The 26495-nt window shown below is 34.4% G+C and overlaps 1 protein-coding gene across 3 annotated transcripts in view; it reads right to left on the bottom strand.

Annotated features, from left to right (window-relative positions):
* The window catches only part of Btk (tyrosine-protein kinase Btk29A), a 73697-nt gene that overhangs the window by 10062 nt on the left and 37140 nt on the right, over positions 1 to 26495 (bottom strand). For all 3 annotated transcript variants that reach the window (XM_072545370.1, XM_072545367.1, XM_072545369.1), the window contains 8 exons: positions 22112 to 22325; positions 13680 to 13745; positions 13494 to 13622; positions 10254 to 10447; positions 9977 to 10148; positions 6925 to 7093; positions 6591 to 6828; positions 3267 to 3400 (listed from right to left, as the gene is read on the bottom strand). In XM_072545370.1, the coding sequence (XP_072401471.1) occupies positions 3267 to 3400; positions 6591 to 6828; positions 6925 to 7093; positions 9977 to 10148; positions 10254 to 10447; positions 13494 to 13622; positions 13680 to 13745; positions 22112 to 22308 (1299 nt within the window). In that variant the 5' untranslated portion in view covers positions 22309 to 22325. The remainder of the gene's footprint in view (positions 1 to 3266; positions 3401 to 6590; positions 6829 to 6924; positions 7094 to 9976; positions 10149 to 10253; positions 10448 to 13493; positions 13623 to 13679; positions 13746 to 22111; positions 22326 to 26495) is intronic.

Below are 26495 nucleotides of genomic sequence, written 5' to 3'. Positions count from 1 at the left end.
TTTTTTCAAAACGACCTTAAGTCATGACTTAAGCACTTTTGAAGAACTTTGAGTAAGATGCAAGTGACTTCTTCTGTTCTTTTTGTGTCTGTTTCCAAATACGCCACAATTTTTCAATAGATAACTCAGGGCTAAGGTAACCGCGGACGCACTTACCCCGACCATAATGACTTTCACAGCACTTTAACGATTTTACGCATCAGGATGAGCGCGGCTCATGTGTTGACGAACTCCAGTCCAGGACTTGAATTCTTCTTCTTCAGGTGCCATCTCCGCTACGGAGGTTGGCAATCATCATAGCTATTTTAATTTTTGAGGTAGTAGCTCTAAATAGTTGTTTTGAGCTGCATCCAAACCATTCTCTCAAGTTCTTGAGCCATGAAATTCGTCTTCTTCCGATGCTTCTTCTACCATCTATCTTCCCTTGCATTATGAGTCGCAGGATGCCATACTTCTCGCCCCGCATCACATGTCCGAGATACTGTAGCTTTCTTTCTTTAATTGTAAGTTCAACTTCCTTCTCTTTACCTATTCTTCTCAGTGCTTCATTGTTCGTAACTCTATCTACCCAGAAAACCCTCATAATTCTTTTTCTTCTTCTTAACATGCCATACACCAAAGTGCGTAGGCGACTATCTCATTACTAGAATTCTGTTCTTGGCGGCGTGACACAGTTCGCCTGTATTGTGTATTCCTGTCCATTCTTTAATATTTCTTAACCAGGATAATTGTTTGCGGCCGGCTCCTCTCCTACCTTCGATCTTCCCTTGTAGGATTAACTGTGGTATTTCATATTTTGCTCCTCTCAATATGTGCCCAAGGTAACCAATCTTGCGTTTTTTAATTAATTTAAACAGTTCTCTTTCCACGCCGGCTCTCTTAAGGATGTCATCGTTTCGAACTCTATCCACCCAAGGTATGCGCATCATTCTTCTTAATGACCACATTTCAAATGCTTCAAGTTTGTTGATAGATGTTTTTTTCAAAGTCCACGTTTCCATGCCATAAAGCAAGATGGACCATATGTAGCACTTGACCATTCTGTAGCGTATTTCGAAATGTATGTTTTGATTACATAGAAACGGTCTGAACTTCACAAAAGCTTGTCTTGCCATTTGTATTCGGGTTTTTATCTCTTGTTGTGGATCCGATTGGTCATTGATTGTGGTGCCAAGGTATTTAAAAGTTTTCACGCGTTTTATGCGATCGTCACCTATGCATATTATCGGGTTTTCTGGAGGGTTTCTGCTAATGACCATATATTTCGTTTTCAAAATGTTGATTTTGACTCCATATTTTTTACCTATGCTATTCACCCTATCAAGTAATAACTGCTGATCTTCCAATTTATCAGTTATAATCACTGTGTCGTCCGCATAATTCTTCTATAGGTCCACATTTCAAAGGCGTTAAGTCGTCTTGAACTAAGGACTTGAATGCGCGCTCACAAATGCCGCAGATGTTGTCGTCATCTCGTCTGGGTCCTCGGCAGCGTAGCCTCCGTATATGAGTATCCATACCGGCCTGCGTGGCGAAGTTAGTACCACAGACGCAGATGACCATCTCGTTCGATGGTTAGTAGAATAGCTGGATGAGTAGGAAAAAAAATAACTTATCCACCACTTAGATAATTTGGGACCTACTCTATTTTAAAAACTAGGCTTCCAGGAATCTGGAAGGGTGTACAGCCTTATCTCTAATTGTAAAAGTGTAAATACACTTTTAAAGTTCGTCGAAGATTACATGAATTTGGTTTGCAAAGTTGCAGACCAGCAACTGGGCCCAAATTACTTCCACGGCACAGAGTGGCTAGACTACAATTTTCCAGGGAACATTTACATTGGAATTTAGGACAATGGAGTAATGTTCTTTTTACGCATGAGTCGAGATATTGTCTTCACTCATTAGATGGGAGAAAACGAGTATGACCTCGAAGTAAAGAGAGATTTGCGAAGTGCGCTTTCAGTCCCCGCGTTAGCCATGGAGGTGGTTCGGTGATGGTATGGGCAGGAATATCCCGAGAGGCGCACACTGAATTGGTATTTATTGAGGGTTCGCTAACTGCACACCAGTATATTGAGGAAATTTTAGCGAATCACGTAGTACTCTTTTCTCAATATATCAGCAATGATTTTCTATTAATGCAAGATACTGCGCGACGTCACTCTGTAATGTGTGTCACGCAATATTTAGAGGAAGTTGGTATTAATAAAATGAACTGGCCAGCGTGTTCGCCAGATCTGAACCCAATAGAGCACGTTTGGAACATTCTTGGTGGAAATATTAAGAGGTCGCGAAGTCGCACCAGTCTCAATTAACGAACTTCGCTTGGCTCTAGAAGGGGAATGGTAAAACATCCAGCACGATGTAATTCGCAACCTCATAGACAGCACGAGCCGACGTGTACAGGCAGTTATAGAGGGAAGGCAATACAAAGTATTAAGTTGTTTTTTTTTTTATGGTTTAAAATCATGTCGTTGCTTTTAATCATAATTTAAAATATACAGTGCTTCTGGGATGTCGATATGACATTCTTTCCATATCAGTCCATCACCATCACCAAGCCCCCATCGTCGTATTACAAATTAATACAAAATAATGGTAATAAAAGAAAAAAAATGTGGGTGGCAAAGTCATTTCACTCCTAAAAATGAACCAATCCATATTTTCGCATGAAACAAAAAACATAATACTTAGAAGACTACAAAAACAAGGTTTTACGAAAATCAGCTATCGGAATTATTCCACAGGATGTTTTAAAGTTAGGATAAAAAACCACCTTTCGATTAACCCCGTATAATAAAAACTCAACAAAAGTCATCAAAATGGGGCTAAAAATAAAAAAATTGAAATACTTTGAATTTGAAAATTTTCTCCGTTGTGTTTTTTTGCATCTGAGTGTAGCTTTAAAAACTAATTATTGTTGTGTATTGTGATTGTATTTCAAAAATGCCAAGACAACTGAATAGTCGCTGTAGAGAGCTGGTGTTTAAATTATAAATTTTTGTATGATTTTTTATATTATGAATTTAAAGTATTTCGTTTTCCACATTATTAAAAACTAAAAAAAAAATTTTGAAAATGTGAATATTTTCTTTATTTTTAAAATTCAGTTGACTAGTCTATATTTTTAAATAGTTGACATTTTAAAAATTCCTCACTTATTAACTATTCTGATAATCTGGCAACGCTGTGGGATTATGAATTTGTAAATCTTAAATGACGTGAAATGATTTTTGTATGAAAATTCTATAAACGAAACTTACATCATAAACATCTTTATAACAAGCTTTTGGCTTCTCCAAAATGATTCCTTTCTGGACTCTTTCGACCACTTCTGTGTTTTTTAATCTTCCATAAGGCATTTCTCCACACGTAAATACTTCCCACATCAAAACACCTACAAAATTTCCATTAACATTTATACTTTGAACGAATTTCTCTGGAGTGGAGAGGAAAACAGGTAAGTATTAAAAAAACGGTTGTAGGTAAGGGATAATATAAAAAGGGAAAGAAAGGAGGTTGAGAAAAGGCTAAGAAGAGTGAAAGCGACAGAGAAATTGAATGACAGTGATAAAAAGGAGACATAGTGAATGCTGAAAGAAATAAATATTAACAAAAAGGGCGAAGAAAAGAACAAAAAGTAAATTCTAGAATAGTGAAAAAGGGAAATATGAGAACAAAAAGAGTAAAAATGAAAATGAAGAGTAAAAATTGAAAGAAAAAAGAAATAACAATAAAAAAATGGAAAAAAATAGGAGAAAAAACATTGAGAAAAAGAACCATATGACGGAAAAGAAAGAACAAAATGGAAACTTACATACCAGCAAATTTCCAAAAAGTAAGATCTCTACACATAAGTTTTTTTGAAATTTGAAAGGATATATATACAGGGTGTTTCAAAAAAGGTAACACCGCTCTAGAAAAGGTAAAAAACTGAAAAATAATTGGGGTTTGCTTAGTAAAAAAATTTTGTAACGCCATCCGTTTTCAAGAACATTTTTTACGATTTTTCTGAAACTACTGGCAACATTGTAACGGAATTTTATACGAATGTGTTTTGGAAGCTGATACATCCTATGAATTTGTTTTTATATCTGATTCTCATAGAGGGCGCTAGTTGCAAGGTTCTTACCAAATATTATACACCATAACTTTTTTAAGGGTAGATTTATTTAAAAAATTTCAAGTGAACTTAAACATCATACAATTTTACACCAAAAACTTGATACTGTGTGAGATATAAAAACAAATTCATGGGATGTATCAGCTGCCAAAACATATTTGTATAAAATTTCATTACAATGTTGAGATTAGTTTAGGAAAAATCGTAAAAAATGCGTACATTTTTTTTCTTCAAGGCCCTTTATCTTGAAAACGGAATGGCATTACAAAAATTTTTTACTAAGCAAACCCCACTTATTTTTCAGTTAGTTTTTTACCTATCCTAAAGACGGTGTTACTTTTTTTTGAAACACCGTGTATAAGTAAAAATATGGATAGGTCGAGAAACACATGGAATTACAGGAAGGAGATAAAATGGAGTCGAAAGGAGACAAAAATAAAGATGTTAAAAAGACAGAAAACAGATAATGAATATAGAAATAAAATCAAAAGAGCAAAAAAGACTGAGAAATTGACAGAGTGAAATACAGAAAGGGGAAAAAAGTGGAAACAATTTGGAGAGAAAAGACGGAAACAATGAAAAAAATATTAATAGAGATGAAAACAAAGAAAAAAATAAGGAATTGCGTAACAAAAAGGTTAAAACAGTTAAAAGATCAAATATTAACATCCCTAAACATCAGTTTCTTTGATTTTTACAAGAATTACATAAGTAAAAGAATAGATAGAGTGGGAAACATAGATAAAACTAAAGAGAGAACACAAAATGGAGAGGAAAATGCGAAAAAGAATGAAAATAAAATATATAAAATACACGATGAAGTGAAATATTAATAAAAAATATTAAGAATAGAGAAACAAAGACAGATGAGCAAAAAAGGTTGAGAATGGAGACTGACAAATACACAAAGTGCGACACAGAGAGAAATGAAGGACACACCGAGAAAAATATTAATAAAGAGAAAAACAAAGAAAAATACTAGTGACTTGTGTGATAAAAGGGGGAAAACAGTAAAAAGATCAAAGATTACCATCTCCAAACATCAGTTTCTTGGTATTCAGAAGGATTACATAGTAAAAGAATAAATAGAGCGAGATATACAGATAAAACTAAGGGGAGGACACAAAATAGAGAGGAAAGGTGGAAAAATAAAGAAATAAAAGGGATAAAACAGAAGATAAACTGAAATATTCTAAACAATTTCAAGGAAAGGGAAAACATAAACGTGAGCAAAAAAGACTGAGAAAGAAAGTAAAAAATTGAAAACAATATGGAGAGAAAAGAGAGACACATTTGAGAAAAAGATGAGTAGAGAGAAAACAACAACAAAAAAGTAAGGACCTGCGTAAAAAAAAGGTTAAAATAGATAAAGGGTCAAAAATTATCATCCCCAAACCTCAATTTCTTGGCATTTAGAACATTTAGAAAGATTATATAAATAACAGAATAGATAGAGAGAGAAATATAGATAATATTAAGGAGAGGACACAAAATGGAGATGGAAACAGGAAAAATATAGAAATAAAAGGAATAAAACAGAAGATGAAGTAAAATATTGTGAAAAGAGTTGAGGCACAGTGGGTAAAAGATTAATGCAGAGAAAAACAAGGTAAAAAGTGGGGACTTATAGAAGACTATCTAACGAACAGAGTAAAATAGCCAAAAAAAGATTAATATACTCAAATATTAGTTTCTTGTCATTTAAAAATATATATAAGTAAAAAATATGTAGTGCGAAAAACATTCTTATACTATTTAAGAGAAGTGACACAATGGTGAAGAAATAGGGTAAAAAGCAACGAAATAAAGTGAAATGTTAAAAAATATATATCAAGGATACAGAAGAAACTTATGCGGAAAACAAGGAGAAAGGAAACTAAAAAATAGACAGAGAGGGATATGAAGGGAAAAGAAAGATAAAGAAAGTAAAATAGTGGACACAGTATGGAAAAAAAGAGGAAAACATTGAGAAAAAAAAAGAGGAGACGAAAAAAAAGAAAATGTACAAACTTGCATAAAAACAAGGTAAAATAGCAAAAAGACCAAGGATTAACATCCACAAACCAAACAGAAGTAGGTTATTATTCAGAAGGATATATAAATAAAAATGGATAGAGGAGAAACATGCATATAGTTATTGAAGACAGGAGACAAATTAGGCAAACTTGAGTTGAAACGGGAAAATCGGAAATAAATGAAGAGAAAATGGAGAAAAAAAAAGTAAAACGGATGAAACAAGCGATTGAATAAAACTTTCGAGAAAAATAAACCTAGGCAGAAAAATAAAGAAAAAAATGAGTAAAGAGGTCTAAGAAATAAACACAAATAACAAAAGCCGAAATGTAACATCCCCAAAAATAATTTTCTTCACACTTCTTGCAAAAATATACCTAATACATCATATAACAAACAAAATACGACAGGAAATAAATGTAATATGATAAATTTACCAAGAAATACATACCGTACGCCCAAACGTCCGATTTCGACGAGAATCTGGTGTAGTTTAATACTTCAGGCGGGGCCCATTTGATGGGAAACTTCGATCCACCCGAAGATGTATACTGATCGTCTAAAACGTACCGCGCTAATCCGAAATCTGCCACTTTTACCGTATTTTCGGTGCCCACCAGGCAGTTTCGAGCTGCCAAATCCCTATGGATGTAATTGAGTCGTTCTAAATACGCCATTCCTTTACAGACCTAAACGAACAAAACATAAACATATCAGTGATCCAGCATTCAGGAGAAGAAGCTTTAGCGAAGGCAGGTTTGCAAAAAAACGTGTTCGGTACTTACCTGTATGCACATATCTAGTAAAAGTCCTTGGTTATTACTTAAAGATTGCTTATGTCGTCTCAGATGGTTCAGAAGAGATCCGTACCTCATGTATTCCGTCACGATATAAATAGGTCTATTTTTGCTGCAGACGCCATACAATTGTACCAAATTTGTATGCTGTAGTTTGCTAAAAAATAAAAAGAATACAATCTAACAACACTTCTAGACCCTGATTACTATAATTTAATGATTATTTTGACAAGTGACGTATGACAATAGGAGCGGGACACTTTGTACCGCCTGAAAAAGTTTACCGACACAGAGTGACACATCATCTACTTTAGTCATCTGTCATACGTCACTAGTCATCTGTCCTCTATCTTAAATCGTTTACTATCTGTAATTTTACTTGTAATAGGTCACCTATCATGTATATTGTGTCATATATCTCTGATTTGTTGATGAAGATAATCCGAAAAATCGTCCTCATATTCTTTCACAATACGTTCACTACCTATAGTCGTGATTATACTAATGTTTGGGTGTTTTAATCTTTGGGATTTTTGCTATTTACTATTTTTCTTTGTCCCTCTATCCACGGTTTTTTTTCTCAAACTTCCATTCCTTTATTATTTCACTTTTCGTTATTATTTGTCTTTATTTTTTTAATTCTTCGCCGATCGTTTTATAAAATTGTCTTCTCTATCTTGTGTTTTATATTATTCCAAATATAAAGGAACTATGTTTGGAAACCATAATTTTTTGGAATTTTCACCCCTTTCCTTTCTTCCTTAGTTCTGAATCAATGATTACATTTCTCAAACTTTATTTAAAGCTGCTCTATTTTCTGCTTCAGTTGCTTTATTTTTTCCATTTTCATTATTGTTACCCTTCATTCTAATCATTTTTTCTTCTTTGTAGATATTTCCAATTTTCTCCACTTTGTTACCATTCTTTAATTCTATGGACGTTTTTCGATTTATTTATTTTTTACTTACATATTATTTCAAATATGGGGATCTTAACGTTTGAGTTTTTGGATATTTTTTTTCTTTATTTTTGTTTTTTATTTCTTTCTCGCTCCCCGACTATTTCTAAATTTTTCGTTTTTCTCTCTATACTCTAACTTTTTATTTTCTCATTCTCATCTTTTTTGCTTTTTACTCTCTAGTCCCAGTCTGTTTTGCCCTTAATGTCTCTCTTTCTCTATTCTCGGCATTTTTTCTTTACTAATTCCAATACTTTAGTTGCATTTACTCCATTTTCCCTTACTTTTTTTCTTTTCTTCTCCATTTCACTTTCTTACACTCTTTATTTTCGATTTTCCCTTTTTTTCTCATCTCATTCATTATTTTTCGTTACATTTACTACTTCTTGCATTCTCCTTCACTCTCTTACACTTTTTATTCGCCATTATTTATCTTTTTCATTATTTTCGTAATATTTTCCTTTTTTTAGTCTCCATTATGTCTCCTTTGTATTTTCTATGGTATTCTTTCACTTTTGTCGTACTTCGCTCGATTCTTTCTTCTCCCTTTGCTTTTCTTCTTACTATGTTTCACTTTCTGTTTTCCATTTACCTCCTTTTCTCATTTATCTTTTTCTTCTAAACCTCCTAAGTTCTTGCGTACCTTGCTGTCTTTGCTTCTTCCTCTCACCCTCACTAACTGGTCCCGCAGGAAGTGCCGGTCAGGCACTAGCATTGCAACATGGTTTTTAAGGTGTTAAGGTACTATTACCGTCATCATCATCACTATCATTTTGGCTTTACAACCCTACGTGGGTCCTAGTCTCCTCAAGAATTTCTCTCCAGTCGTCCCTATCCATCGCCTTTCTCTGCCAAGCACGTATTCCCATATTTCTCATGTCTTCATCGATGTCATTAAGGAACCTTGTTCTGGGTCTTCCTCTTATCTCTGACCAATGTCATTCGAATACTCACTGGCAGTGAAAGTGTTAAATATTTTTCGCATTTCATATCGAAATATAACGAATTTCCTATCAACATTTGGTGAAGAGTAAGGATGCTTGGGAACAAGCATTTTCGTGAAGGAAACATGTTATCACGCCTCTTATTTCATTTTGATTTGTAACACAATGCAATTGAGAGTCTTGATATATTTTTTCAAATATAGACCAACTTTTTTGGAAGCTCATAATTTTTGAGCTTTTGGTTTTTTTTCGACTCTTTTCTCTCAATATTTGCCTCTTTAGCTCTTTATATATTTCCATTCTCTTAGTTTTTTACTCCTTCTTCCCCGTTTTTAAACCTGCAGTCTCTTTTAATACTCACATTTCTCTCTTTCTTTATTATTGACATTTTTCTCATTACTTCACTTTTCTCTTACTTTTTCGCCCTTCATTTTTTCACACTTTATTCTTCATTCTCCATCTTTTTTGTTTTTTTTTCAGTGTTTTTCTTAATGATCTTTTTACCTCTATTATGCCCCTTTCCTTTTTTTGTGACATTACTTTACTTTATTCATAAATTTTCTTTACTTTAGTCTCTATTATGTACTTTATGTTCTATTAGTTTTCTTTTTCCACTCACCTTTTCTCATTTTCTTTTTTTTTCCAGTAGCTCCCTACTTTCACGCATAATCTTTCTCTCTTTCTTTGATGCTAGGTGGCATAGTAACAGATATGGTATTGCTACAATGTTTTAAAGCGTAGTTCAGATTAAGTGTCCCTCGTATACTCACCGGCAGTAAACGTGTTAAATATTTTTCGCACTTCGTATCGAAATTCCACCGAAGTGTCAACGATTTCGTATCGAAATTTGCTGAGAAGAGCATTATCCTAAACATTTTGTTTAACAACGCAGTTTTTTCATTTAAAAAAATTGAGAAATGATTTTAAGTCAAGACTGAAAATCACAGCTGGATCGTGTTTGTAAACATTTAAAGAAAAACTACTGAACCATATGCTATCGTTGACCGATCTTAAAAAGTTTACTTTGCAGCTCTTTGGAGATCTTATTTGTCTAACAAACTACCAAAATCCAACAAAAAATATTTAGCAAACTATAGTCGTTACAAAAACTAAATTTCACGTAAAATAAATAACTTACGTCATCACTTTGGCCTCATCTATAAAGTCATCTTCAGACATGGTTCCCTCCTTCATCATTTTGACCGCTACATCGATGGAACCCCTCCATTTTCCTCTTCGCACAACTCCAAACTGGCCAGATCCTAACTCTTCTAGTAACATCAGTTCGTTATGGTCGATTTCCCATTTGTCTAATAAATAAAATACCTGTGTCACATACTTTCAATAATGAACGTAAACGAAGTCATCCAAAATATTATAGACAAAACGAAAGATTACATTATATATGTACTTACCATGACTGAGTCCTGCAGTGGCTGGTGCAGGTCTATCACAAGGACTGGTCTTTAATCTGGAAGCCAGTCCACCACTATTGTGTTTATGATAATTGATCAGGTCGGGTATGGAATTGCAGCAATGTTTCTCCGAGAGATAGTATTCGCCTCTCGCGTTCGTCTTAATATGGTAATGTTTCACATGTGCATGAGGTCTGAAACACAAAAACAACTTTATCATCAGACGAATCTACGAGAGGAGGCAAAAAGTTTGCACTTCATTTTGTACTGATCGTTTAAGGAAGTTATTTTTGGTTGTAAGTTTTATTTGCTTCACGTTGAAGCATTTTTTTCCAATCCCGTATAAGATTTTAATTTACGTCTTACAAATATTCTAAAAAATTACGTCTAGAAATCGACAGGTCACTCGACACTGAGGAGTAGGCAGAATGGGTGCCGAAACGTCGAGTATTAAATTCTCAACGCGATGTTTTCCGAGAACTTAGTAATTTTCATATATGTAGTGCTGGGATTACCTAGTACTATCGGATTCCTATTTAAGAGCGGAACGTGAGTAAACCTGGAATTCTTCGTTTAACTTAAATTCCAAGATAAAACTTCCCTTTGGGTTAATTTTTTCATTACCCTAAATAATACCCAACGCCTGGGTCTCCTTTTCTTCCTATCCAGGTCCAATTTACGTTACAAGGTTTCCACCATTTTCTTCACGTGTAAGTCGATAAATGGTCGACTATTCAATTCCGGTCATCTTTTAATATATTTCCACCATAGAATCTACAGTTTTTGTAATATTTTGGTAAAGTGCTTTAAATATGTTGTGCTCAATTATTTTTTTGTTCGTGTATAGATAAAGTCACATTTAATACTGCAAAAAAAAGCTCATTTACGTTTGTCATGTAGTATAACGAGAACTGGAATGTTTTCTCGACGAGGAGACGAACTAGATTCTTGCAGAAAATGTTCTCGGGTGCGCTGCAAATATCCTTGATAACTCCATCCACTTTAAATGTTTGCCAATAAAGGCACTGTTTTCCAAGAATAATTGTAAACGATGAATAAAAGTTTCCCATTTGAAGAATATTTCCCTGAAATATGCAGTTTATTACTCGGTATTGTCGTTATATTACATATCAGTACGTCTGAAGAACGATAATATAAAAAACACATTACTGAAACCAGCTCAAGAAAGTTTGATACAACATAGGTCAGAGGTTAAAAAACAGTGGATGTCAGAAGAAATACTACAACAGATGGAAGAAAGAAGGAAATATAAAGGAAAAGATCTACAGAAGTATATAGAAATACAAAGAATAATTAAGAAAAAAAATCAAAACAGCTAAGGAAATCTATTTGATGAAACAATGTAAAGAGATAGGACTAGAAACAAAATATGATATGAGAAATATGCACAAAAAAATAAGAGAAGTGACTGGAATGGGTCGAAATAGACAGTAAGGACACATAAAAGACAAAAAAGGAGTACTACTAACAGATTTATCAGAGAAATTAAGACGATGGGCGGAGTACGTTAGAGAACTTTTCCAAGATGAAAGAGGTGAAATGCAGAAAATACAAGAATTAAATCCTTTAGCGAGACAGAAGATCACGATAGATGAAATCAAATATGCTATCAAAAACTCTACAGACAATAAGACAGCCGGATTAGATGAAATACCAGTAGAACTGTTAAAACCAGTGGAAGAAGGACTAGCCACTACTTGGAAGTATTGGCAGATTTATTCAACATTTGTACGATACGGGAATAATACCACAAGAGTGGCTGAAGTCAGCATTTATAACCATCCCTAAAAAACAAGCAGAAAAGAGTGCTCTGATTATTGAATACTCAGCCTCATGAGTCATACTTTAAAAGTACTGCTGAAAGTACTACATAAGAGAATATATGAAAGGCTAGAGCAGGATATTAGCGAGACACAGTTCAGGTTCCGAAATGGAATAGGTACTCGAGAAGGACTATGTGCCATCAACATATTGATTCAGCGATGTCGGGATGTAAACGTTGATCTACACTTGTACTTTGTTGACTACGAAAAAGCTTTCGATAAAGTAAGACATGCAAAACTAATATCAATAAAATCCACAAGGAAAATAATTCCTGTAGCTGGCTGTATACCACGTATAACAAAAGAGGTTAGTCTTTGTATGTGGGTATATTTTATTTTATAAAATAAAATATACCCACATACAAAGACTAACCTCTTTTTTTTTTAATATCAATACTTATGAACAAGCGCATTGACAGTAAAATCATAAATATAGTGCAAACATTATATTAGAACCAAAGTGCCATAGTTCAAATTGATGGGCAACACTCAGAAGAAATGAAGATCTGTAGAGGAGTTAGACAGGGATGTGTTTTATCGCCACTTTTGTTTAACTTATATTCTGAAGAAACTTTCTAAAACACGCTCAATAATATCAAAGCGGGAGTTGTACTTGGACATTAAAAAAAAAATGCAATTTAAAAAGAATCGAGGCTTTCGAACTCTGGTTATACCGCAGAGTATTAAAAATATCATGGACTGATAGAATTACAAATAAAGAAGTACTGGAGAGGGTTGGTAAAGAAAGAGAACTAATCACCACCATACAAACCAGAAACCTGAAATACCTAGGCCACGTGATGAAATGGCCAAAATATGAAATTTTGAGACTCATAATACAGGAAAAGATTCAAGGAAGAAGATCTGTTGACCGAAGGCAGAACTCATGGTTGAAGAACAAAAGAAAGAACGATTTGTTAGTTTCTCCCTTAATACCAAATAAAGTTTAGTGTTGTCACGTGGTTTCATATGAAACAGAATTTTCTTTAATAAAAGTATTGAAAAAAGCGTACTACAATGTCAAACGAGAACCTTTATGGCAAATAATAAAAACTGGTGATAAAAAATGAAAATAACAAATAAAGAAATATTTTCAACAAGTCAAACATATACCGACCGGATAAATGATATACGTGTCATCGAACACGGCGATACGTCTTCGGGCGATTCTCTAACTTTAAAATTGGATTCGGATGGTCCAGAACCGATCCCAATTTATTATTACTTACAAAAAGACAGGTTATTATGAGAATTTTAGTTAAGGAATAATTCGTAGAATATCATATCTGTACAACGTGTACATAAATCTCTTAAAACTTAAGCAAAAATAGACATAAAGGTGTAAACGCACATTTTAAAATTATCGTATTTATTTTATTATACATGCATTACTTACATTTTGGTGTACAAGGATAACGTATATAGTCCTTTTGTTGATGAATTTCTAACCACGAAACAGCCCTCTTTATCTTCTTGTTTGAGCAAAGATTCGGCTCTTTGCCGCGACATGTCATTGACGTACCAGCTGGAAAACAAGAGGTAACGATAGATCGTTGACGCTTTTGTCTATTTGCATACTTACTCGTATTGCTGTAATCCTAAGGATTCCTTTTCCTTGACATAGTTGCTCGGAATATATCCGATATTACTGTAAGAAAAATGATACACATGAAACCCTGTTAAAGAGGATTACGACGTTAATATATAATCCGTGGCAGATTACTACAGTTATTATAACTTTCTCGATTTCAAATAACTTAAAACAAGATTATCATAGAACAAAACTGTCATTAAATGAGATATATAATACTGCGTTTTTTAAATGCGATTAAAAGTGTGTTTTTCAAATGCAATGTAAGAGTGAAATGGTCTACAATATTCCATTTTACTGTCAGAAAATCTAATAGGACAACCTTTTGAATTATAGACCAGGAACATTAGCAAAAACGAAGTTATTTTGGTGAGACTCTTTGGTACAGGTATCTGCTTTAACAACTGCTTTTGATAAATTTGGTGATAACAATATCACCAAAGTCTCTAACCTTTCAGTAGACGCAGCTTGTTTAGAAGACCGGTAGGAGTCCCTGACGGTCAATTTCAAAGCCAATCGGAAGCTTTCGAGTTTCTTAGACTCTGTACCTTCTTTTGATAGGTACATTTATCGATTGTGTATCGTGTATCGATTCCGAGGCAAACTTGCAGTTTTCGTAACAGACTGTTTTTTATAAGGGCAGGTTGTTGGCCTTCCGCTTAACCCTCCTCCTTTATCCGGGCTTGGGACCGGCAAGAAAGACTGTTAACCTACTCGATCCACCCAACAGTCATTACAGGCGGATGGGAATTCAATAGAACTATCCATAATCTCTTCATAGATTTCCAGCAAGCGTATGACACCATTAAAAGGGATCAGATGTGGAATGCAATGGCAGAACTTTTAGTTCCAAAAAAACTTATCCAGCTTGTTAAGTTATGTGTGAATAGTTGTAGATCCAGAGTACGGATAGGTAACAAACTCTCAGATTCTTTTGAAATAAGCAGTGCCCTGAAACAAGGAGATGCGCTGTCATCTCTCCTCTTTAATATTATCCTGGAAAAAGAAGTAAGAGCAGCACAATTTAAAACAGAATTACTGACAGTAAATGGACCAAAATTACTACTAGCATACGCAGATGACATTGACATTGTGGGAAACACAGTCACCAATGTGAAGGAGACTTTTAATAAATTGGAGGTAGAGGTAAACGAAGAGAAAACCAAATACATCTGCATCAACAGACAAAGGGGACGAGATAGAATAGGACAAAATGTTACAATAGACCCATATAACTTTGAAAGAGTGGAGAGTTTTAAATATCTCGGAGCAATAATCACTGCAGATGACGATATCGCGGAAGAGATTAAAGGAAGAATTCAGGCAGCAAACAGATGTATGGACAGCCTTCACAATACTATTAAATCTAAAAGCCTAACACGAACATCAAAGATTAGAATATATAAAACGGTGATTAGACCGGTACTCATGTATGGGTGTGAGACGTGGACCCTGACCAAAGAAACTGAAAGAAAACTTAGATGTTTTGAGAGGAAAATCTTCAGAAGAATCTTTGGGCCTTATCACGACATTAATAGCAACCAATACCGAATGAGAACAAATGCTGAGGTCAAGTAGATGTATAGAGCGGGCGATATAGTCCAAGATATTAAATCCCAACGTCTAAGATGGGCTGGCCATGTCCATAGACTCCCTAATAACCGCCTTGCCAAGTTAATATGGGAGAAAGCCCCCACAGGAAGAAGGCCCTTAGGACGTCCACGAATGCGATGGAGAGACAATGTATGGTCAGATGTAAGAACAATGGGGATACCCACTGACTCAACTATTATGGACGACCGTTCAAGATAGAAGCAAGTTCTACAGTCAGGCAAAACCCACCCTGGGTTGTAGTGCTAAGAGAAGAAGAAGAAGAAGAAGAAGTATCATGTATCATCAGTGGCGCACCGAGGGGGGGTTTTGGGGGTTAAACCCCCCCCCCCCCCCCGGACCCTATTCCGACGCTGTTACTTACACATTTTAAGGACTCAAAATGGAGGTAACATCATAAAAAAAAAATTGGTGGGTGACCAACCAAACCCCCCCCCCCCCAGAGGCAAATTCTAGGTGCGCTACTGTGTATCATTGCAGTGTTGATGCTGTACTGTAAGTTTGTAATTTGTAAAATCGGTGCAGTAGACTGTGGGCGTCTAGAGAAGTAATATAATTTTGTGACTAATAAGTAATTGTTTTATAATAAAACTTTATATTTCGGACATGTAATGAGAGGTCCCAAATATAGGTTGCTACAAAATATCATGCAAGGAAAAATAGCAGGCAAACGCAGTCCAGGACGAAGAAGAACCTCATGGTTGAAGAACTTGCGAGATTGGTATGGTGTTGATACAAGCATGCTGTTTAGGGTGGCAGTGAATAAAATTAAGATAGCTATGATGGTAACCAACGTTCTGAAAGTACATGGTACATGAAGAAAAAGAAGATATCTTGCAGGTGTAAGAAAGGCAAGTCACCTAAATACAACAGACTTGTGGAAAATGGGCGGCACTGGTATAGAGGTTTTCCGACTGACAAAGAACATCACGAGATTGAAAAATTTACTAGGATACATACTAACTAATGATAACAATACAAAGCATGACAGAGTTAGTTTGGATAAATTAGCGGGGATAAGAGATCTTATTACCAAGTGGAACGAAAATCAGAAAAATGTTTCTCTCATTCGCAATACGTAACCGTGGACGAAAAGTTGGGGGCGTTTAGAGGACGGTGCTCGTTCCTCCATTACATACCTTCTTCTTCTTCTTCTTCTAATGGCGCTACAACCCTTTGTGAGTCTTGGCCTGCTTAACAATGTTCTTCCATTCTGCCCTGTCGGATACTTTCCTTCGCCACTGCCTGATGTTCATGGTTTTAAGATCCCTCTCTACGTCGTCTATCCACCTTTTACGGGGCCTTCCTCTTGTTCTGTTTCCTTGGGGCTTCCATCTCTGGACTACTTTTACAGCTCGATTATCTGGCATTCTTTCTAGGTGACCAAGCCAGTTTAGTCTTTGTGACTTTATAAATCTGACAATATCTGCGCTCTGCATTAGTTCATCCAGCTCGTGGTTCATTTTAATTCTCCACGAACTATCGCTGCATTGGGTTGGTCCAAATATCTTCCTTAGTATTTTGCGCTCAAATATTCTCAGTTGATTTTCATCAGTGGTTGAGAGGGTCCACGTTTCACATCCATATGTGACCACTGGTCTAATTACTGTTTTGTAGATTCTCAGCTTAGACTCACGATTCAGTAACTTACTTTTCATTAAGTCTTTGTATGCATAAAAGCACTTATTACCGCTTTACATACCAAGCCAGCACAATAGATACGGTATAAAAATATTTGTACTGTCTGATGCGAAGTTATTTTATACCAGTGTAGCGACAAGCTAATTAATAACTTTTCCATTCAAAAATTAAATAACAGATCTCATATTAAAATTTACATTTTCTCAGTTGGTAATATGTACTTATACAAAAATATATTTATTTCTTCTGTAACCTTGCATACGTTGCATTTTTCACGTATGGGAAACGAAATATTATATTGTAAGCAATGACATCGCAAGAGACCAGGCCGATAATATTTGAGTTTATCGTCTGGCTTTTAAAACAAAGAATGTGTGTTTAGTTTAGTAATCAATCAGTCACAATTTGCATCGGTTCGCGGTACCTACAAAAATACCTTCCTATCGAGAATTAATTATGTTTTACGAAAATAAATATTATTAACAGTTTTTTCTCCGTTTTATTCGATTTTATTATTATTTTTATTTTGTTTCCGTGGAAAATAAGTTTATCACACACGCATCCACACAACCACGGAACACCAGTAACATGGAAGTATACGTTGGCAAAAACCAGATGGGTGGTCCATACTTCTAGACACTAGTACCAAGGCAGTGACGGAACGGGCCTGATAACATCTCTACGGATCTAAGAGAAATGTTACCACCGACAATAAATTGGTACACCAGCGTTAATCTTGGTATAAGCTTGAAGGAAAATGGTTTAACTCTTTTGGGAACAATAAAAGTAAATAGTGTGTTGATACCGTACCATCAGAAGAATCGAAGCCAACGAATATACGAAAGACAATAAGGATTCGATTAAAGGAGATCTGTCATTTGGATGAAGATGTCGTGCCAGTTCAAAGAACTCTGAGAGCAATTGGGAGGTGTGGTGAATGTGGATAAACAAATGATCTAAAAACGAAATATTTTTGTTCGATTTGGAAAAAGTATCTTTGTTTGGAATATGTAAATCCAATTTGCAATGACTGTGACAATATTCCGGCTTAATTTTATTATGTTTTTTGCTATCTCTTATATTTTTTTTGATAAGTTTTAGTGAAATGTTTTATTTTTTTTTAACACAGTTCTTGAAGACTGATATGTTATATTCTAATTTTAAATTAAATGTAATTTGTTTGGTAAAAAAGAGAATAAATCAAACTATTACAAAAATTGTGAACTATTTTTTGTGTTACGTAAACAAACATTTTAAATAAACAAAATATGACAATAATAATAAATAATGTTAAAAAAAACTACAAACAATAGATTACTTTCTGGAAATTTAAACAAAATGCATCCAGACGACTATTTTTATGACCAGAGTAGTAGACCGTGTGCGACTTGCGACTACTGATACACAAAATTAAAATGCGTCTACTAAAAGGTTAATAAAATCTTTGTTTCAATGTATTCTTCGAATAAAAGACTCGCTTGATTCCTACCGTCTTAAATCTGCAATAATGCTTCATTGAATATCGAATACCGTATTGAATCCCTTTGGTATTTACCTGGCCATTCTTTACAGTTTTTTCACCAATAAACACTTACGATACGTACTTATTTGAGTACAATCATTAAATAGATATTCGCTAGAACATTATAGCGATAATAACTTCCTGGTATTTCATTTTTATCACGTTCTTACACTATTGATAAACATTTCGCTGCTGTTTCAGATCCTGGCACTATGTTTAGAATGTTATAAAATAAATATTTTGCAAAATACCTGACGTTTGGTGCGTAAATCCGAATGAAACACTTAAAAACCTTATGTATCGATGACCAGTTTATTTGTGCTGGCCGTGGTGGATGAGTAATACAAACAAAAAATTGCATTTTTTGGCTATTAGGTGGGCTCGTTGAAATAAATATTATAGAAAATGCAGATTTACATATAAATGGAAAATTGGGTGGTTTTAAACGTTTGAAATATGTAGTATTTAGACAATATCGTTTATTTTACAAACTAAGACGTTCTTCTTCTTCTTTACGTGCCATCTCCGCGACGAAGGTTATAGCAATCGTCACTGCTATTCTAACTTTTGATACTACAGCCCGAAAGAGTTCAGTTGAGCTCCAAACCATTCTCTGAGGTTTCTCAGCCAGGACATTCCTCTTCTACCTATGCTGCGCTTTCCTTGAATCTTTCCCTGTATTATTAGTTTTAGGAATTCATTTCTGTCACCACGTGTTATATCACCCAGATATTGTAGTTTTCTTATTTTGATGGAACCCAGTATTTCCCTGCTGTTTTCTATTCTTCTTAGTACTTCTTCATTGGTTATTCTTTCTGTCCAGGAGATTCTCAGCATTCTTCGATATGTCCACATTTCAAATACTTCCAATTTTTTGAGACATTGTTTATTTAAAGTCCATGTCTCCACACCATACAAAAGAACAGAAAATACATAACACTTTAGTATTCGTTTTCTAAGATTTAGGCTGAGGTCTCTACAACATAATATTTGTTTCATATTATTGAATGCACTTCTAGCCTTTTATATTTTAACTCTAATTTCTTTGGTATAATCGTTTGTTTCATTAATATTTGTCCCTAAATAGTTATAATTCTGAACTCGTTCTGTCGTCTTATTATTTACGTGTAGGTTGATGTATCTAATATTTTTCTTTGATATAACCATGAATTTTGTGTTCTTTACGTTTAGTGACAGACCAAATTCTTCACTCGCTGCTGTTTCAGATCCTGGCACTATGTTTAGAATGTTATAAAATAAATATTTTACAAAATACCTGACGTTTGGTGCGTAAATCCGAATGAAACACTTAAAAACCTTATGTATCGATGACCAGTTTATTTGTGCTGGCTGTGGTGGATGAGTAACACAAACAAAAAATTGCATTTTTTTGCTATTAGGTGGAAATAAATATTATAGAAAATGCAGATTTACATGTAAATGGAAAATTGGGTGAAGGAATAATAATTAACGGAAGATCTATTAATAACATAAGATATGCAGATGACACCGTGATTATAGCAAGCTCTACTGAACAACTCCAATTATTGCTAAACAAAACAAACAGTTTCTGTGAAAAATATGGACTAAAAATGATTATAAAAAAGACATGATAATAACAAAGAAAACAAATATACCAACAAACATACATTTGGGAAATGTACCGATAGAAAGGGTTAATGAATACAAATGCCTAGGAACCTGGATTTCAGACAATAATGATCAAACAACCGAAATAAGAGCAAGGATAGAAATACCAAGAAATGCGTTTGTAAAAATGAAAGCAATTCTCTGCAACAAAGACCTTAGATTAGAACTGAGAGTAAGAGCACTGAGATGCTACGTGTTTTCGATACTGGAATATGGAATTAAAAGCTAGACATTAAAGCAAGAACACATAAATAAGTTACAGTCCTTTGAAATGTGGTGTTACAGGAGGATGCTTAGAATAGCACGGACACAGAAGAAAACTAACACGGAATTATTGCGAGAAGTTGGCAAAGAATGCGAAATAATAAACACAATAAAAATAAGAAAGTTACAATATCTGGGATCTATGAACTGCTAAGGCTGATAATACAGGGAAAGATAAGATGAGGAAGGAGTATAGGAAGAAAGAGAGTGTCATGGTTGAAGAATTTAAGGGACTGGTTTAAATGCAGTTCTATAGAACTCTTCAGAGCAGCAGTAGATAGAGTAAAGATAGTGATGATGATTTCCAACCTCCGATCGGGAGACGGCACTTAAAGAAGAAGATCATTCTTATATCCCGTGTGTCGATGTTCTTTGTTCTCAGTAGTTTTATTAACGGATTATGTTTCACTGTATCGAATGCCTTGTTATAATCTAAGAAGCAGACATAGATGTCCTGGTTTACATCTAAACATCTCTGTATTAGCACATTTACTGCATATAATGCTTCTCTGGTTCCTTGAGCATTTCTAAATCCGAACTAAGTTTATCCAATGTCTTGTTCGACTTTTTATATATTCTACGATGAATAATCTTTAGGAATACTTTTAGTAGGTGGCACATTAGACTGATGGTACGGTGATCGTTGTACGTAAGACGTTCACGGAACATGAAAAATAATGCGAAGAGGAACAGAAACAATATAAAATACTTTTAATTCCATGTAGCGGAATTTAAAAAACAAAGACTAAAATACAGATATAACAGGAATGGAACAGAAGAGAATTATGACAGTAAAGAAAAGAAAAAGCTAAAAAATCTTATACAGGTTTTTGAAGGTCCCAAAAGGATAATATGAGGGATAGCTGACGACAAATCCGTACAGTTAATTTTGGTTTTTTTAAACAATCATTAAAAGTAAAAAAATAATTTTTGTCACAAAAGTTTCTTACACATTTTAGAGAAAATGATTTATAAATGTTGTAGATCTTAAAAAGTTCTTTAGTTTGAAAGTTTCTAAATTAAAATACATAGACAACTGACCAACATAATTGTTAGAAACAATGTTGAAATTTTTTTAATACATCTTAAAATTAAAGCCTCAAAGAATCAATTACGATCTGCCAAATACCTCTAGAATCACTGTTTCGACAAATAAAGTTGTTTAAATAATTGCCAAATTCAACAACTTACAAACTATCTGGTCCATCTAGCTGAGATTTAGCACACTTCAATAACTCATTAATTGCCATAATTTCAAGTAGTTATATTAGATGTCATTATTCAAAGAAACAAAGTTAATAACATTAATAGTTTCGCCAAGCAAGAAATCTTCGGATTTCTAGTGTTGTTATTAGTAATTAGTAACGTCTGAAAATAATTATTTTTATAATTATTGTACTATGACGGGAGAGATTTAATTTCGATTCAGAGCCTCTGCATATGACGCTCTGAAGATACCTAATAAGGTTGAAATACGTATAAGGGGATGGCAGATGCCCTGCATTGAAATTAAATCTAAAACCGTCTTTCTGATTTATATTTGACTGCAAAAATAGAGTTTTTTTTTGCAATTATCTCGGTCAATATTGTTTATGTACCTACTTTAATTTAGAAACTCGCAAATTAATGAACTTTTTAAGGTCTACAATCGAACAAGACGAAAATTCCGAAGTGTTTCATATTATAAAAACAACGCCGTTGTTTTTTTTGCTTTTTAGTATAAAAAACCACTTACCCTTTAGAATCTTTAACCTTCCACCAATGTTCTTGCGAATCATCGATTACGTCATATGACTGATTCTTCTCTAACGATAAATCACCACTTTCTATAGCTCTATAGTTGTACAAGGCCACCACAACCTTCGTTCTCGGAACATTTTTTTCTTTCGATTTGGACGAAGGAGTACTAGGTGGTCCTTCGCTAGGCATCATCTGACCTGAGTTAGTACCTATAATACAACAAAAGTATTTACTTAAACATGAAGTTAGTGGTGACATCTAATAGCTCTTTAAGAAAGGTCTAAATACAACTACAATAAAGGTAAAATCGAAAAATTGGAATATCGTGACAACATAAAGTAATAAGCAGCTAGGGGACAAACCTGTAAAATCAACAAGAAGATCCAAATAGCAGAAAAGCGATTATCAGCAAGGCTGTGAACATCCTCATAAACATATCATAAAGATTCGTATACATAAAAGTTGTACACAAACTGTTTTGTGGGCGCCAAATCGGCACCTACAAAATCCCTTTGCGTAGAGCCAGTGGCTAAAAGACCAAAAACCAAGGTCACTAGCTCTCTGGACGAGCGCACATTTGAAGACGAATTTTCTCAAAAAGAAAGATAAAACAGGGAGAAACGCCACGTTTGCTGTATCACCGCAGAAAAGTCTCTCGGATGCCCAATCTCCTAGGGCATCCAAGATCAAAAAGAAGTATATACTCTCCAACGTTTTGTCTGCGATTTGATGAGGGGTGGAGGTAGCTTGAGATCAGAGAGAGACCGTCTCTATAATTTTCAGACATTAGAACACCTTACTTCGGGAATATCTTGCCTCTTGGTGCTGTGATTTACTTTGTTCTCTGTATGCATTATGATTTATATTTTGAATAAGGGTAAAACAATAACTTGAATGTAAATAAGAGTTAACATTTCTCCTAAATCAGCTCTTATTTCGTATGATAATCGATGTGTTAATATCTAATTTGTTTTAAGGACATCCGCACACAAATTCATATAAACAGGTGACTACAATCTGCCATATATCAAGTTGTAATGACAAAAAACAATAGTGATAATTCCACTGGTACTTTAGTTCATACACAAATTGCCATGGTGTTTTACTAATCATGGTGTTTTGTAGTGTGGTGTAAATTGTAGTTTGTTAGTGATGATTTAGCTGAAGAACTACTTAGAGCTGTTTCGAATGCGAGATATTTAGCCGTTCAATTAGATTTTAAATTAATTTTGAATGTTAACACCCAATAAGGGAGGAAAGAGACGAAGAAGAAAACGCTCATACATCAAGGAAATTATTGAAACAGTGAAAAGGTTGAAATCATGAAAAGCAGCAGCACCAGATGACACCAACAACGAATTAATAAAAAATGAAGGAGAAGAACTGATGCCACCGATTCATACACTAATAGAAAATACATGGAACTCGGAAAATATGCCTATGGAGTGAAGAATTAAACATATAATTTCGATATATAAAAAAAGCACAGAAAAAAGGCTTCAGAAAAGGAAAATCGACCATGGACGCTATTTACCTACTAACACAACTGATTGAAAAGTGCTACGAACATGACATAAATTTACATCTACTATTTACAGATTTCCAGCAAATTTTTGACTTTTTAAATAGACAATAACTCTTACTCGAAATGTAAAACATGAATATAAAAGTAAAACTGATTAGATTAGCGAAAATGACAATGGACCACCATGGGCGCCCATAGGGGGGGCAAGAGGGGGCAGTTGCCCCCCCCCCCCTATCATTTTTTGGGTTTCGTACCATTAAATGAATTAAATGCTAAATCAATAGCACTTGAAATTTTAACATTTCTTTCAAAAATTGATTTAAATGTGGAAAAATTGGTGGGGTTGGGATTTGATGGATGCGCGACTATGGCTGGTCAAGAGGGTGGTGTTCAAAAAATAATTAGAGAAAAACATCCCAAAGCATTATTTTTTCATTGTGCCTCACACAAATTAAATCTGGTTGTTAATGATTTAAATACTGTTAGAGAAATTCAGAATTGTGTGGGAATTATTAAAGATGTCATCAAATTTTTTCGTGATAGTACTTTGAGACGTCGATTAGCACCAAACATGCCTTTGTTATCCGAAACTCGCTGGTCATCAAAATACAAATCTATTCGAATATTTTCAGAAAATTTTATTGAAATCAAACATGTTTTAGAAACAATAATAGCAGATAACAAATTTAATTGCTCAACAAGATCAAGAGCACAGCAGATTTCATGTGCCACATCTGATTCCACTTTTATAATTTCCCTAAATTTGATTTCCAAATATTCTTCTTTCTTAGAACCCATAGTAAACATTTTACAAACTAAATCAATAGATATGCTGGCAGTTAAAAATCATATACAGTTATTTCTTGATATGATAACAAAGCACAGACAAGAAGCGGAAACAACTTTTAAAACAATTTTTGAAAAGAGTACAAATGATGCCGAATCTCTAAGTATTACCCTTGAAAAACCACGAATCGCTCCTAGAAAGCAAACACAACGGTCAAACCATGCGGTTAATTCCACTGAAGACTTTTTTAGAGTGTCATTATTTATTCCGTAACTAGATTCTTTAATTAGTTCTGTTGGTGTCAGATTTTCAGAAGACAATAATCCTGGTATGTTATTGTATAACTTGCATCCCAAAAACATAATAAAATTAACTGAAGAAAACCTCGCTAAAATAACAGAAATCATAAATAATTTATACAAAATTACTAATCTAAAAGAACAGGCATCATTGTGGCTCTATTATTGGAAAAATCAAACCAATTTAGATGTAGAAGATATTTCAATGATAGAGCTACTAGACCATTGCTTATTTTACCCAGCTATAGCCCAAGCTATAGAAATTTCTCTGTGCCTTCATCCCACTACATGCACGATTGAAAGATCATTTTCAACTCTTCGAAGGGTTAAAACCTGGATTAGGTCCACTATAAGTGAACAAAGATTAGATGGACTATGTATGATGAGCGTTCATAGAAATAAAATAGAAAACAATCGAAATAATTTTATTAAAAAAGTAATAGATGAGTTTGGACAAAAGCCCAGAAACCTTCAGTTTTTATTTTCACAAGATACAGAGCACTAGCCTTCAATATCAAGTTTACTTTTTACATTTTGTTGGGTTTAACATTTTACCATTTGTGGGGTATTGACAAACAAATGTACTATTACAAATTAATAGTACTTAATTAACAGAACTATTCCTTCGATAACTCTGGCGAGAAAATAATGGACTTTTCCTCATTGGTGCAAATAATTATTAAAATTTAAATGGTTGCAATAAACAATCAAAAACAATTTATAGGTTTAGGTAAAACTAGGTAAAAACTTACCGCTGGGTCTAATTACCAGGGTTTGCACTACAAAACAACGAACGAAATCAATTCAATATGCGTGCATGGGTTCACGTGCCGGGTTGCGTCCTTTCTTTTCAACGACTGGTGCTCTTCTCTTCAAAGGGACGAATTCCTCGAGCCCGATGGCGGTACTTATAGGGATCGTAGGAATACAGGGAGGACAAATGTATTGATTAATTTATACAACCATATTTGAATTTAAACATTCTCCCCCCTTTAAAGGCCATAAGGTCTTTAAAAAACAAAACGAATTCTAAATACTATCATTACTTAAACAACTAAAACGATAATTAATACAAACAATTCCTATACAAATCTTAAACAAATATTCAAAACTTAAACTACAATAAAAAAATTAAAATTAAAATGGTGGTTTCGTCGCGGTTATATTGACAAAAGCCGACCAAAACAAAATCAGTAAAAAGGCTGACCATCTAATCTTCATCTATCGGCAAGGGACAGATTCGAACAAGAGGCCGGTGATCGTACGCACGGTAGCCACTCGAGCTACACCGTCTTTACCCTCATGCAATTCCACAAGACGCGCGAGAGGCCATTTACACGGAGCCAAATTATCCTCCTTTAAAACAACTAAGGCACCGATTTTAGGTACAAAGCCAGGATCTAACCATTTGGACTTTTGTTGCAAGGTGTGCAAATATTCCTTTCGCCATCGAGCCCAAAAATCTCTATGGATGCGTTGTAACAACTGCCATCTTGACAAACGATTGAAGGATACCTCCGAAAAATCAGGCACAGACAAAGAGGTCAAGGGTTCAAGAGTCAGGAAATGTCCTGGGGTCAACGCATTGAGATCTTCAACATCGTTAGTTAATGGGGTAAGAGGGCGTGAGTTTAAGACCGATTCAATTAAAGTTAAAACGGTATAAAATTCTTCGTAGGTCAAAATTTGAGCCCCGACTATACGAACAATATGTTCCTTTACAGAACGAATTCCCCGTTCATAAATACCACCAAAATGTGGAGCAGCA

The sequence above is a fragment of the Diabrotica undecimpunctata genome, chromosome 9 (assembly GCF_040954645.1).
Source record: "Diabrotica undecimpunctata isolate CICGRU chromosome 9, icDiaUnde3, whole genome shotgun sequence".
Lineage (NCBI taxonomy): Eukaryota > Metazoa > Arthropoda > Insecta > Coleoptera > Chrysomelidae > Diabrotica > Diabrotica undecimpunctata.
This window is presented reverse-complemented; position numbering and strand designations above follow the sequence as displayed.